Source organism: Malus sylvestris, chromosome 11 (assembly GCF_916048215.2).
Source record: "Malus sylvestris chromosome 11, drMalSylv7.2, whole genome shotgun sequence".
Taxonomy (NCBI): domain Eukaryota; kingdom Viridiplantae; phylum Streptophyta; class Magnoliopsida; order Rosales; family Rosaceae; genus Malus; species Malus sylvestris.
Window position 1 is genome coordinate 29,982,118 of NC_062270.1, and position 16,316 is coordinate 29,998,433.

General features: G+C 36.3%; 2 protein-coding genes across 2 annotated transcripts in view; both read left to right on the plus strand.

Annotated features, from left to right (window-relative positions):
* LOC126590592 (reactive Intermediate Deaminase A, chloroplastic-like) overlaps positions 1-16,316 on the plus strand; it is a 36,320-nt gene that overhangs the window by 13,695 nt on the left and 6,309 nt on the right. The window lies entirely within an intron of this gene.
* LOC126590371 (uncharacterized) lies at positions 5,535-7,109 on the plus strand. Its single transcript, XM_050255840.1, has 5 exons — positions 5,535-5,538; positions 5,791-5,927; positions 6,013-6,073; positions 6,183-6,394; positions 7,056-7,109. Exons 1-5 carry the CDS (start codon positions 5,535-5,537, stop codon positions 7,095-7,097), a joined length of 456 nt encoding a protein of 151 aa, XP_050111797.1. The 3' UTR covers positions 7,098-7,109.

The following is a 16,316-nucleotide window of genomic DNA, read 5'->3' on the forward strand; positions in this document are numbered from 1 at the left end:
CTAATAACTCCAACAAATTCTATTATAAACTTATAGTGAAATATGTTTATACTCACTAGGAGACATATTTGTTCGAGCAACAACTGATGTTAGTTCTCCAAAAGTTCTTCTTGCATCTTTAAACCATGTTAGCTGAATACAATAAATTGTGTTAGTTTAATCCAACAAAGTAATTATTATAATTTAAGTAATTGTGTACCTCATTTCCAAATTGGCCAACTGCTGGTGATGCAGGGTCTAATTTAGAGTATACATTATGTACAGCACGTATAAGGTTACCATCATCTCCAACACCGGGTATGTATTGGTATCGGGGATTCAAATTATATGCTGTTCAAAGAAACACATACTCTAATAAGAGAAATAATACTTATGCAACTAAAGAAATGAATTGCAAATTATGACATAATTTATACCTGCTGCATGCAAATCGTGGTATAATGTTTTATACCATCGGTCTTCAATTATCTTTATGACCCACCTTGCACCATGTTTTCTTTCAAATTCATCATTCACTACACGCATCAACTCATATACTGCCCCCATAGTAGGATACACTTTTTTGTCAACGATCCGTAAAACTTTGTAAAGAGGTTCAAACACTTGACACACATGTTCTGATTGAGTCCAAAAAGCATGATCAAGCACTATACTTTCCACCATACGACCTGTATTTGAGCGGCTCAAATTGTGGTTGGCCCAATCCTCACTAGTGAATAGTTGCTTCAACCCTGCTTTCTTCTTGAGTATGCTGTCTAATGCAATATAGTTGGTGGCGAATCGAGTGGTAGCTGGACGAATAATTTCTCCTTTGCAAAATTCACGCATCTTTGCCAACAACCAACCGTGATTGTAAATATAATTTGTGATCGTTCTAGCTCTTTTGACCACAGTAGCAACATTCTCTCTCTTCCCCATTGCCTCAAACATGAGATCAATACAATGTGCTACACATGATGTCCAAAACACATTATGATGCTTCATTAACTTTTTTCCAGTTTTGACAAATGCAGAACCGTTGTCGGTCACGACTTGGACAACATTATGCTCTCCCACCTCCATGATTACATCCCTCAATAATTTGTAAATATACTTGTAATTCTTTATATGGTCTGAAGCATCAACAGACTTCAAAAAAATTGTTTTTCCCTTGGAGTATACCATGAAGTTGATGATAGACAATCTGGTCAGGCCGGTCCATCCGTCACACATGATTGTGCAACCATTAGTTTCCCACTTTGACCTCAACTTGTTAACATACTCGCCAATGTCTTTATACTCCATATCCAAATATTTGTTTCTTATCTCATAGGGAGTGGGAGGTTGTACTCCAACACTGGCCTGTTGACATCCCACTACCATATTTTTGAAATGATGTGATGATGCCTTCACAGCAGGGACATTTTCATAGATAAAGAACTTGCTAATTAGACGCCCCATTCATTCCTTCACATTTCCTCCAGTGAAATAACTCCAAACACTCTTTTGACGTGATTTGGATGACTTATATAAACTTGGGGCTATTGGTGGTGTTGGTTGTGATTCTTTAAGACTGCCTCCCCGTCTCATTTGTGCACCACCACTTGTCCCGGAACCTTGTGCTCTATTAGGAATTTTATGAAGGTGTTCTCTTTCCCATGCTGACTGTTTGGAGGTACGTAATGCTTGTTTCAAACTGCGTCGTTCTTCAGGTCCCATGTCATCATCACATTCGTCCTCATCGTCATCATCATCACTGTCAAGCTCTTGGCCATAGACTTCTCCCCGTAGCCCAGCTCGAATATTTTCCATTCCCTGTGTTATCTTTTCCTTCTGCTGTTTTTTATTTTTTAATAATGTGCTGATGAATGCCTTCACTTCTGGGGGGACATTATCGCATCGTTGGACATTTTTTGCTGAATCTAATCCACTATCTCTTCATTACCCGACCACAATATTTGCAAATTGTGCCATGTTTGTTTCCGTCTATTGGGTATCCATGTTCCCAAGCTGGATCACGTTTAGTAGCTCCACTGGACATCGTAAATGTACCTACATTTATTTTTCATGAAAATTAGACAAATATTTTTTGGCCAAAAAATATAGTAGTGATGACGGTTATATAAGAGAACCTAAATAATAAAGTTATTCTACAGAATAATTAAATATGAAGTAAAGAAAATGATTGTAAAAATTTAAGTAATTAAAAAAATAATATGGAATAATAAAACCTAATATTAATGAATAATAATCCAATTTGATAAAAAAATAATCCTAATATAAATGATGAATAATATTCCTTTTTGATAATAATCCTAATATAAATAATCCTACTATAAATGATGATAATTATGTTTCATGAAAATAATCCTAATATAAAACATAGTGATGAATAATATTCCTTTTTGATAATAATCCAATTTAATAATAATCCACTTTAATAATAATCCAATTTAATGAATAATCCAATTTGATAATAAAAAAACCCTAATATTAATGAATAAAAAGCCAGACACCAAGTGAGACAATTTTGGAGGAAGTTTGAGAATACCCATCTGTTTTTTTTTTTTTTTTTTTTTTGCCTAAGTTTTGGACCTTTTGGTTCAATCCAACCCAACCCAAGTGTGGTTATGTTTGAGATTTGGGCCTAAGGTCTAAGTTCAACAAACTCAAGTTTGGAGACTACATTGAGTGGGCTTTAATGAATAGTCCAATTTGATAATAACCCAATTTAATGAATAATCCAATTTAATGAATAATAATCCAATTTGATAATAATCTAATTTAATGAATAATAATCCAATTTGATAATAAAAAAACCTAATATTAATGAATAATAATCCTATTTGATAATAAAACCTAATATTAATAAAATAATAAATAACATTAAACATATTAAAATTATCCTAGGGAATAATTATACAACATTACTTAATTACTTAAAAAAATTAACATGTAATTGTTAACATTACTTAACTACTTACAAAAATTAACATGCAAGTATTAATTACTTAAAAAAATTAACATACGAGTCCACACAAATTTATTTGTTGTTGTATAAATTACAATAATATAAATATAAGTTTGTAAACTTACCTTAAATATGGAACCCTTTGTGTTCACGTTTTGGAATGGATCTGGAATGACTTTGAAAATGGTAAGGGAAATAAAATAATAAATAACATTAAACATATTAAAATTATCCTAGGGAATAATTATACAACATTACTTAATTACTTAAAAAAAATTAACATGTAATTGTTAACATTACTTAATTACTTACAAAAACTAACATGCAAGTATTAATTACTTAAAAAAATTAACATGTAATTGTTAACATTACTTAATTACTTACAAAAACTAACATGCAAGTATTAATTACTTAAAAAATTAACATGTAATTGTTAACATTACTTAATTACTTACAAAAACCAACATGCAAGTATTAATTACTTAAAAAAACATTAACATGTAATTGTTAACATTACTTAATTACTAACAAAAACTAACATGCAAGTATTAATTACTTAAAAAAAATTAACATGTAATTGTTAACATTACTTAATTACTTACAAAAACTAACATGCAAGTATTAATTACTTAAAAAAATTAACATGTAATTGTTAACATTACTTAATTACTTACAAAAACTAACATGCAAGTATTAATTACTTAAAAAAAATTAACATGTAATTGTTAACATTACTTAATTACTTACAAAAACTAACATGCAAGTATTAATTACTTAAAAAAATTAACATACGAGTTCACACAAATTTTTTTGTTGTTGTATAAATTATAAGAATATAAATATAAGTTTGTAAACTTACTTTAAATATGGAACCCTTTGTGTTCAAGCTCTGGATCTGGAATGACTTTGAAAGGGGTAAGGGAAATAAAATAATCGAAAAGGCTCCTTTGATACTCCACCTCTTGAAATTTTATCACAATGGCAGCTTTGAAAGAATATCACAATGGCTCTGATACTCCACCTTTTAAAACAATATCGGCACACGGTTTTGAATGAAACCACCATCCATGGTCTGAAAAGAATACAAATTATAATTGTAAAAGTGATATGAAATTGTCTAAATAATTGTGAACTTGTCGGGAATACTGAGTGAGTCATGTGTCCTCCTGACAGGAGGAACCCACACACACACACACACAAATGACACAACGCACGCAACCACACACGCACGCACACAAACATCACACGCAGACACGACCTCACTCTGATTCTCTCTCGATCCTTCTCGATCCCTCTTCTCCCTTCTCCCAAACACACATACACACACACGCAGAGATCTCCGATCTCTCTTCTCCCTTCTCCCAAACACACACATACACACAGAGATCTCCGATCTCTCTTCTCCCAAACACACACACACACACAGATCTCTCGATCTCTCTTCTCCATTGTCCGATCTCTCTTCTCCCTTCTCCGATCTCTCTTCTCCCTTCTCCCACGCGCGCACACACACACACACACAGATCTCTCGATCTCTCTTCTCCCTTCCCCTACACACACACCACGGCCTTCTGCTCCTCAGTCCGACAATCTCGAATCCCTCTCGATATCTGGGTGTCGCCGCCGTTGATCGTGGCTCTGGCGAAGTCGGAGTTGGCTCAGTCGTCTGTGGCGGTGCGCCGCTGAGCAAGGAGTTGGCTCAGTCATCTGGTTCATCTTCGACTCGAAGAAAACAAACTTTCAGGTGAGATTCCATTGAAACCCTAAACCCTAAACCGACATCACATATGTTGAATCGTTTATTACCTCTTGCACGCGTGAAATCTGAAGTTTATATGTGAAATTGATGTTAAAAATCGTGTTTTTGCAAGGTTTTTGGGACGAAATCGGCTCGGGAATAGGCACACCATCTCCGGCGTTCGGCTCGGAGTCCGATTGCACCAAACTCAAAAAAATTTCGCGATATTATCGATAATATCGCAATATTTGGACAAAAACCATTCAGATACCACTTAAAATATCCATCCCCCGAAAAACCGATAAATCGGTGATATTTCGCCGATATTATCGGCATTTTCTTCCATGCTGATGACTTTGAATTTTGTTGATGCCCAAAATAAATTCATTTCTAACGTTGGACTATACCCAACCTACTATGCTGCCAGAAGGCGAAGATTACTAACTTTTGAAAAATAATATATAAAATTAAGAATGATGTTAAAGAGGTCAAAATTTTAAATCAAATTTATCAATCAAATAATATATTATTAATAGGAGATAGATACACCCTATCCCTAATTTGTACGTTTCTTCAATGTTCAATGAATATCGTACTTTCTTCAACAACAAAAAATTAATAATTTAATCATTAACAATCACATTATTTAGTTTACATAATTTAGTTGAAAGTTTGTCCTAGCATTATTCTAAAATTAATGGTTTTTATATGATTGAGGGTGGGACCTAGATTGGACTTAATTGTTTTTGTTTTTTTGTTTGTTTGTTTTTTTTTTAATTTTTAATAAACGATATTATCTACATTAAGGGTAGGAGGTGGGCTGAGGCTCAAGATGGATAAGTAATAATGGGTTCAAATTTACCTTTAGCGAGAATCAAATTTAAGACATTTCACTTACAAGTAAAGAGAAATATCACTACATCGTAGTACTAAGTGCATTTCTCCATTCTAATTCCGCGAATTTCTTCTCAGATTGCACTTTTCTCTTTTTACATGTCATCAACTCTCTCCTTATTTTCACAGGCCATGGGCTCTCGTGCATTTCTCGCTCATATAAATACATGCCAAAGAATTTTGTAAACTGTAAGGCCATAATTGACAGCATCAACAGCGGAAGAAGAAGGAGACCTTAGTGATGGAGAAGGACAAAGCAATGTTGGTGATGGTGTTAGTGTTGGCGTCGTCGTTCGAGGAGTAGTGACGCCCACTGACACTGCCAATCACAAGCTTGCTGCTCAGGTCCTCCTTCCTTCCCCTCCCCCTATGCCAAATTTCTATATGCATGGTTACCAACTCATTTTTCGTATTCTATTTCAACTTCCAGGGCTTTCTGAAGTTGCGGATCGCAGCCTTGATTTTTAAAGCTGCATATCAATTTATGGAAGGTGCGTGCGGTCACTCTAAACAACGCAAGGCCGTTGCCTGTTGGTTGGCCGTATTTTTCGTTATGTTACAGTTATTTTTTATGATTCTAGTCCATATACGGTTGTGCAGCAAAAGGTAGTTGGGAGATGAACGAGGTAAATAGAACGGAGGAAGCAATTCCAACTAGGTACTACTGCTACAGGTGCCGTCATGTGGTCACTGTGGATGTCGAAATGAAATGCCCTTTCTGGCAAGGCGGCTTCATACAAGCATGTGAGGGTGTTGCCTCACTCTACGTAGCCATGGCATCCGAAAGTGGTTCAGATGTTGAGAGCACCATTGTAATTTGTCCTTGTTGAATTAGTGGCCAAGTGGCCAACTTTTGATTAAACAAATCAAAAAGAAAAAAAGACAACTTGATTATGTCCCTTCCATGTTTTGGGGAGGAAAACATGGAACCTTGTCTAAAGTCCTTTTGTTTTTTCTTTGGCTCATGTGAAAAGCCACGAGAAGGCTAGGTTATGAATGAAGGCAGCTGCTGCCCTTTTGTTTAAGTGAGCAGAAAAACAGAGAGCAGCAGAGAAGAAAAGGGAGAGAAAGAAAGTACTGCTGTAGCTCCGTTTCAGAGAAGGAGTTGTTGCTCATTTCATTGGTTAGTTCTCACTCCATCAAAGTGTTATTTTTGTAATAGCTTTGAGCTTTATATAGAGAAGAAATTAATCACTATATTTCTTTCTCTATTTGTTTCTTTGGTGTGTGAGAGTTATTGATTGTATTGGGGTTTTGGGTTGTGAGCTTGCTAACACTTTATAAACTCCCATTTGGTTGATAGTGGATTATTGGGTGAGCTCCTACTGCTCCGAGAACGTACTCCAGTTTCACTGACTATTGAGGAACCTCGTTAAAATCTTGGTGTCTTTAATATTTTGTTCTTGCATTTCATTTGAAAAATTTCCTGTGGGTTAGCTTGAGTTGGTTCCAACGGATTTGGTGTTATCCTAGCACAACAGTCCTTTGACCAACTTTCCTTGTCTTAGCTCTTAGAACAACTTTTTCTGCTCGTATTGGTTTATCATTTATAATTTCAAATGAACTTTGAAGTAATTTGGTTGATTACAACTCATAATTGCAGGGTATCTACGAACAATCCCAGTGGTTTTGTTACACTTGGCATTGGTTCCCAAGATGTAAATAATGAGGTTGACGAGCAACGCCACGAGATAAGGGTATTAGTCTAGAGATTCTGTCAGCTGATTTTTATCTAGCAAAAGCTTCTCTGCTTTCTCATAAAAAATAAGAACTTAATTGAAGTTGGTGTAACGTCTTCTGCAGGCTACTTCCTCAGAGTGGATCCTGTTACTCGCTAACCTTGGCCTCGAGATTTTGTCTGCTGCTTTTGATCAGGTTTCCTCCCCACGTAAGCCTCACCATGCAATAATTGGTATGCTGTTGGCAATTGTGGCTGTACTTGCTTGCATCTCAGAGCTCCTTCACAATGGTATAAAGGAAAGAGTTGTACTGAGGAGAAGGGGAATGCTATGGTGTTTTTACTACCCACCTCCAAATAACTTCCTTTTTGGTACTTTCCCTGAAATTTTTGGATTAGGTCTTGCCATTGTTCAACATATTTGCTCGGCAGTGAAGTATTATTTCCTCCATCGCCATGCTACTAATCCTATAAAACTGTCCCCTGTGCCTGCCGTATTCTTTTTCGGTTTGGTTGTTTTAAAATTAGTTAAGAATCGGAGGTACACCGCTGATGACAACCTTCAGAATGGTACTTAAGCAAAGGCTAGATTCAAGTGAACATAGAAAATGATTCTTAGAGAATACGATCGACCCGCAGAAATTTTTCTTAGCAGGGAAACATGCCTTGAAGTTGTCACCTTCAACTATTATGAAAGCTCGTATACAGCTTCTCTGTAGAAATAGAAGATCATTGTTCAATAAATTATCAAGTTTGTCAATGTTAAGTAGAAGGCTCGAATTCTACAATTGTCCGATCACATCCTAGTCCTACAAATTGAGATGATCGCCGTGGAGATTTTATGAAATACAAGTTACTACAATCTAGTGATATTCACCTTCACTTGTTAGTGAGAGCTCTTATGTTCGATTCATGAATAGCGAGTTCTATCCCAATTTCTTTGTTGGCCTATTGTGAGGCTTAGCCTTAATCCCCCACCCATTTAATGTAAAGTATGTATATGAGAAAATGACCCTGTAACTCCGTAATATATAGAACTCTTCTTCTTCCAAGAAGTTCTATATTCATAAATCAATGGTCTTATTGATATTTTACATTTGTACCACTCTAGTCCTAAGTAAATAACGCCACAAAATATATACATGATATTCGGTTATTTCACATCTCTAGAGCAATACAGTATGTGCTCAAAATCGTTAAGAAAATCATTATGTATGCCATTCAATGGTGAAGCACCGATACCAATCCTTATCTACCCATTTTTGTAGGTCTCAAGATCCTCAAGATGTTATAACAGAACCAAAATCATTTTAAGGGTACCCCTTACGTTTGTGTCCAATTGCAACTTCACACAATATCTTTAAAACATTTCAATATCATACATTTATTACTATTTTATTTCAATATAATACAACCGTTAGTCAATTGGTTAACTTGACCGTTAAGTGGTGATGTGACAGGAAAAGGTCCTTGCGCGGATAATCGTGATCGTTTATCGTATATCGTGATGTCAGTTTTTGTTATGTATTATTTATATTTAATTTTAAATTTAAAATTTTGAAATGATTTCTGATCGCACGATATACGATAAACGGTGACGATCACGGAATCCCTAAAATCCCAGAAAAAGAATCCAGTGTGACAAATCTAAAACTTATTATTGTGCTGACATAAATGTCCCATAAGCCAAAAAAACCAAAAACTAAAAAAAAAAATTCGTTAAGAAGTAAAATAATTTAAACTTTTTATTAAAAAATGTGGGCCCCACCCCCGCCAACTCCCATCCCTAGTCTTCTTCCCACTCCCTCCGTCTCCTCCCCCACCCATTTTTTCCTTCCCTAACCGCCAGAGCCACAACCAATTCCCCCACCACCTTCTTCTCCGGCCGAATTCGGCATTCTTTGATTTTGATAAATGTAATTTATCCAAAAAAATAGAAAGAGACATCTCCATCCAAGAGAATCAACAAGCAAACTAAAAACCCAAACATTAAAGGCAAACAAAAAACCAGAGGCCCTCTTTCTCTCTAAAAAGCTCCATTTTTTCTGCACATTTTTGGGTAAAAAGTGTAAAACCAAACATGGAATGGACACAATTCTTGGATTCCAATTCACAATTCAAATTTCTAGCCATATATTCAACGACCCCTAAGTAGAGGGATTTTACTAGAGAAAGCAAGAACACTAAGGGCTGGTTTGGTATTGCTGTGCTTTGAAAAAAAACTGCTGTGAGAATAAGCGGCTGTGCTGTGAGAATAAACGGCTGTGAAATAAATCAGCAGAGTGTTTGGTAAACTTTTTTGTAAAAGTGCTTTTGGAAAAAAAAGCAGTCTAATATTGGGTCTTTTCATTAAAGAAGCACTGCAGCTCCATGTGCTTTGAAAAAAAGCCAGTTTTCCAAAGCTACAAATAGCAGCTTCAGCTTTTTCCTTTGATTTCAGCTTATTCTCACAACAGCTTCCAAAATAAGCTCTCTTTTTTTAGTTTACCAAACACCTAAAACCCTCACAGCTTTTTTTCATGGGTGCTTTTTTTTTAAGCACCTCACTCCCAAACTAGGTCTAAGATGGGTGAGTCGGCCTGCCTGAAGAGATAGTTCTCCGACCCTTCGAAGTGTTCCACTGAAGTCAAAGAGGTTAGTCATCCTTCTGCAGAATTTCCCATTTCTTTGACTCTTTAAGAGCAGTTCCACCGGGGAACTGATAGGCCAGCACCTAGGCTATCCACTCCAACCTAGCATTTTGACCGGCATCCAGCCCAAGCTAGTCTCTAGGCCAACCCAAAATCGACAGAGGCTTGGGCCGGCCCGTATGACGTCAGGCTGACGCTAGCATGGCGTCGGAGGCAAGGGTGATGCTGAAACCAAAGGCATGAGCTGCTAGAATCTCACATATGGCGTCGTCGTTGTCGTCGTCCCTGTTCTCGATCCTGAACCAGCCGCACTGCGCTCTGCATCTCAAGCTCTGGAGGTCGTGCCACTTCACTCTGAGGTTCCTCAATTGGGGACCGGAGAAGTCCAGTTTCCAATGCTACCACCACCGCCAGAAGCTGCCGCCCCAGCCACAAAGGAGGAGTCTTCGCCGCAATATCTCTAGAAACTTCTCGAATTCCAACACCAATGCTTTTCTCTCCGGCTAGTTCGGTGGCCCCAGCCTCCACCACTTCGTCTCAAGCTACTCTCGCTGTGTCTTTCAATGTTTTTGTTAATTTTGGCGGTGGTAAGGGAGGAAATGGGTCGTTTCATCATAGAAGGGAGTGGGGATTAACGGCATGGGTAGTGGGTTGGTGTGCTCTGGTCTGCTTCATTAGAGGAGCATTTTTGGAGAGTTCAGAAACTGTAAAGTTAGAAATTAAATATCAAATTATTAATTTTTATTATTTTATAATAAAAATTAATAATATTTTAATAAAATTGATTAGGTTATATAGTTTTAGAGATGGAGATGCATTTGACATATTATTGTTTATTGAGGTTTATCATTGTTTAATAGGTGAATAAATGCACTGGGTTTTGGACCCTTCTTCTCTCTTTTTCCCGCTGCACCAGCATCCAAGACACAGTACGGAGGATACTAGATCTGAACCTATGAATGGCTGATCAATCAATCCGTATCTGATGTAAATCGGGCAGCTCCACAAGATCCGTTTTGCTCGATGGCTGATCCACCACATGCGCTGAGCTCGCCATAATCCTCGACCTCTATCTCTGTAATGAATGGTGTGGTGATAGGTTCGTGGAGGTCGATGTCGATGTGGGTGTCTTCCACCAATGCTTGTGGCCATGGGAGTCGCGGACGAAGGGGCTGGAGAATCTGGGTTGGAGAGAAGGATTTAAGTTTTAAAATAAATTTATTTTTAACTTTATTTTTTAATTGAGATTTTTTATAATTTCTTTTAATTTAATCCACATGGCACATATATTGCGGGATTCGTGATGTCCACGTAGGCACCTAACGCAAAAGTTAACAGTTTTTTTAACAGAATTATGAAATTGAAATAAATAACAAGTAAATGTATGTGATTAAAATGTCTTAAAGATGTTGTATAAAGTTGCAATTACACCCAAACTTGAGAGAGTAAAATGTAATTTACCCTCATTTTAAAGTTTAGTTTAGCCTGTAGGGCTTACAAGTTAGTGTTTTTATAAGTTTATATTGGGAAGAATGTAGTTTTGCACACTTGATCACAACATCAGCATTGAAAATATAAGCAGAGTATGTTACTGCATCTTAAGAGTGTCAACTTTTAGCCATCACCGTCTAATTCCTCTCCGTTGTCCAAATCGACCATAATGTTATATAATACCATATCTCAAATTGTTTGCTGCATAAAGGTTTGCTTTAGAAGCTACCAAAGTTGCAACATTGAAGAATCACTATGCTTATAATTATGTATAAGTGAAAATTTCTCTACTGTAAATCTAAATGTTTCAAATAAAGTTTGTTCTGTCATCTACTGACTGTTACGGTGTAATCTCTTGTGGTTCTCGAGAGCTTTCAGTATAAGTAGGTTATTATGGTCATTTGCTGAGTGTTTCTACTTCTAATGCATATTTCGTCTTCTCAACAATGCCATTACTAACTGTTTCTGCAGATTTTCGTAGGTGCTGCTATATTTGACTGCAGAGGAAATATTCCTGCGATGAACGAGACAAGAAACACGTGTACAAAATAATATTTGTATTGATGATTTAGGGGTTACAATCTCTTCTACAAATTTAGCCTCTGATTCTATCTTTGCAATGGGTGGATTTGATGTTGTTGGTCCAAAGGGCCGTCGGGGCTTGATCTTGGGATAAACAGTTGTGCAGATTTGTTGACGTCGTGGATCCAAAGGGCTGTCAGGGCTTGATCTAGGGATGAACGAATGATGAACGATGGACACTTTCTTCAAGGGCCGTCGCAGCTTGATCTTGAATCAGTGAAAGTTCTTCAAGGGCCGTTGGGGCTTGATTTTGAATGAGGATTTGACGAAGAACGAAGAGAGCTCTCTTGATCCTTCGGGATTTGCTTGGGAGCTTTTGAGCTTCAAAGCTTCAAGGTGTGGTATGAGGTGAATTGGTTATCAATTGGTGTCCCAAAATGAATGCCTTGGCCTCCTATTTATAGAATTCCAAAACTTGATTTTTTGGATTTAAATAATTAGATGAAATAAATCATTTCTGCCAGGTGTTGACACGTGTCCTGTTTGATGACTTTTCCAATTTATTTTGATTTTTCGTTTAGTCACATGCTATGTGTAAAATTTATGTGACACATAAACATTGAAATTTTAATTATTGATCAACATTTATTTTACCGAAATTTCGATGTCTACACTCATCTCTTGCAGAAACAATATGGTTGACTTACAATAGGTCTAAGTCCAATAATAAGCGCCTTTTTTTTCTGTGAGATCAGTGGCCGCTTTTTATATTGACAAACAATCTCTTTTATTCTCCTGTTAAAATACTTGTAGGAATCCAACAATATTGTTTCCCAATTTTAATATAATAAGTGAGTAATTATATGACCAATTCCCCATTTCATTTGTATATAATCTAGGAAATCCAAACCTCGTTCAATGAGACTTTTCTAAACCAATTTGAACTCAAACATATGGCCAAATTACACCTACACTTATGCTCATATTCTAACAGATACTGTATAAATTTGATATTGGAGATTGAATCCTTAATTACACTGTGGGTTTTCTATCTGCCCAAAACTGTAAGATGTAAGGGTACTGAAGCATTGATAGGACTTCCACGTAGATAGAATGGAGATGGCTTTAACTCTTCAACTTTCAGGTTGTTTGAGCTAAATCTCATTCGCCACATTCTTATATGCTCAAATTACCTAGATTGCTTGAAGCATGATGAATGGTTGGATCTTGCTCTCTTTCTGAAGGGGATGTCAAATTCTTTAATGCCGCTCCTTCCCTGAACACACAATCCTTTATTTTGTTTAACTGGACTATGACTCCTTTAATTTATGTGCAACACTGCAGTGACAACCATTACTTGTTCATTTAACTTGACTTATACTATATGGTTTTGCGTTGCAGATTTTCCATCTCCAGCCCCAGCACGTTCAACATTTCAGGTAACGGCGCTCCATTGGATGCCAAGATTGAAATTGAGTGCATTGCAGTAGTGTAACCTCCTAATATACAGCTTCTTCTCAGCAACTTAGAGAATAATGTAGGAACTAGGAGGTGGCATCTTTGAGTGTTGAGTTTCACATTTTTATTTCCTCCATGGCCTCCTGCTCGAGGTTATTATAACATCGCTTTTGTATCTAAAAACTAAAGAGTGAGACCAACCGACGTTATTGAAATGGAACTTTCCCTGCTTTTCCTTACGGCAGTCTTGAGTAATTATAATTGTGTTTATATTTCACTTTATGATACTATGCCCTCCTTTCCGTTGTGCATTTTGCCTTTCTCTTAGATTTAACTCGTCTTGTTTTGTCAGATTTTTAATCAGGACAATAATCAAAGAAACAACAAGAAAATTGAAATTTGAAAGAGCCAAATTGATGGCACAGAAGTTGGATTGATGCCTTTTTCTTGTGGGAGAAATCAGGGAGGGGAAGACGAAACCAGCGTTGAAAAGCCTGCCTACAATGGCGCCGTTTTAGGAGGATGGCGATTCCTCTAGTTTGAGGAACACAGAGTAAGCTTGACTTTCCTCCATTTGCTTCAATCCGAGTTAGAGACAGCTGATGTTTCATCTTCGTTTATTTCCCCTAAGTTTTTTTATTCATTGAGAGAGCTGGTGTAAGTGAGGAGAGATATTTTGTTGCAACCATGGTATAGTATCCGTGGTGTTGCCCGTTCAGTAGATATTTGTACAGGTGCAACCATTGGGTTGGGTTATAGCCCAACTGAGATTTTGGAGAAAAATGTAACACCTGTTATAAAACTAATGAAAATGGTAGAGGGAAATGGAAAGTAGAGAGTAGAGAAAGACATTAGAAAAATGTTCTCCAAACTTGTATCTTTGGTCTTTGGTAAGCATCTATCCGTAGCAGGCCTTTTAGGAGAAGGGATCCTCAGTTTTAAAAAAAAAATGGAATTAGTTGTGGGACTCACTCTACATCGAACTTCAACGATTCCAATCGTTTATTTTGTAAGTCTCAATTCATTTATTATCCTTGCAAAAATTCAATTCAATTCGAAACCATTTGTTTATTTAATAATCACAATGAAATTTGAAATTTCACTTTCTTATAGAACGAAGTGCTCGTCAATTTCTTTGATCTCAATTAGATATCTCAAATATTTCCGATTTGGCTAATATTTTTCAAAACTCCCCCTTGTATGTCCACCATACAATGATATAGTTGCCTCACTGAACACTTGGCTTGGAAAACCCAATAGTACAAAACCCTAAACAAGGGGAAAAAGAGTGCAACATTCTTCAGAATCATTGATAAAGTGCTAGACGTGCTCAATGTTGTCTCGTTAATCTTCTAGATAAAATATAGTATGACAAAAACTTAATCGAAGAGAAAAAGAAGTATAACGAGCATATGTCCTTTATTTCGAAAGTTTTTGAATGCTCCCCACATGAGATTCTCCCCCTCATATCAACATACTTCAACTATTTGATGGTGGAACGTTAATGAAAATGACGCATCTATCTTCTCCAAAATGAGCTTTGGCAACGCTAGCATATAATTTGTTCAATATTATGATGGACTATCTTTCATTTGTATACTTGATGAGGTTAGAGAAATGTCAAACAATCTTTAGACCATTATAAAACTTCCCATTTGTGGGGATATGTTTCACCTGGCATGCATAGACCAATGGCGAAAGCGACAAGCCTCTTGTCCTATGTGCAGACTACAACCCACATTGAAAACGCAGTGAGAGGGGTTTTACCAACTGCAAAAGTATGGATAGAAACACTTTAAATACTTGCAAGAGTACAAGGTAATTGTAGTATAATCGGCTTTAGTAAGGTCGTTCTCCTTAGGGATTGAATGAATAATTTGTATCAGATCAAATCTTAATTAATTACTTCAAACAAAATTTTGGAAAAATGTGATTTTGTGATTTCAAATAATAAAAACGAATTTAATAGAAAATAATTAAATAAAGTGATAAAATAAAATAAACTAAAAGAAAATAGTTTTTGAAAATTAAATTGTAAAAGCCTAGGGTTCCGCCGTCACCTTAACAATCTTATGTAGTTATTCCAATTACTTATGAATTACTCATGCATATTTTGATGGTTAGGTTTTCCTAATATATGCCTACTTGGACCCCCAACATAGAGCGTATATCAAACATGCAATCCGTCTGTGGTATTCAGATCAAATCTAAACATGCATGACTCATTAAGCTTTGTGAAACCTTTTGAAAAACCATACAACCCTTAAGACGTGGTATTCATTTTAAGTGAACTTTCACATATTAATTACAAGAAGCCTTCGACAATTTCAGGGACCGACCTCCGACCAAAATTGCATCAAATTACTTATCTAAACATCCTAATGGTAGCTAAGCATTAAGACATAGAGACAGTTCAATCACAATGATTAATAATTCAAACCTGCATGCATAATATCATAAGCAAATTGAAAAGAAACTACATATTCTTGCTAAAGCTCGTGGCCTCACCCTAACAAACGCAATTTAGTTACTAGCAATCATACAACAAAATATTATTGAAAACAAGGATAGAAAACACCTTGAAAATAAACTTGAATCCAAAAGCAATTCTCCAAATAGTGCGTGCGTTCTCTCCCCCAATGTTGCGTAGAGAACCCTAATGGCTAACATGCCTTATTTATACTAATACAAAATAAAACCCTAAAAAGTCTTAGAATAAAACCAGGAAACCAAATAAATTAGGAAACATAATCCTAAATTGACTAGTAAAATTCGTCCAAAATCCACACATCCTCAAAACAGCCACGTTTCTGGTTTTTCAGGGCTCCAAAATAGGCCTAAAATGGCTAGAATTAAAGCTTGAGATGTCCCGAACATAATTGCAGAAGGTCTCGAACCCAAAAGACGTCATCTTAGAAGCCAAAAAGCCCAAAGAAACCCAATACGTCAGTTTGA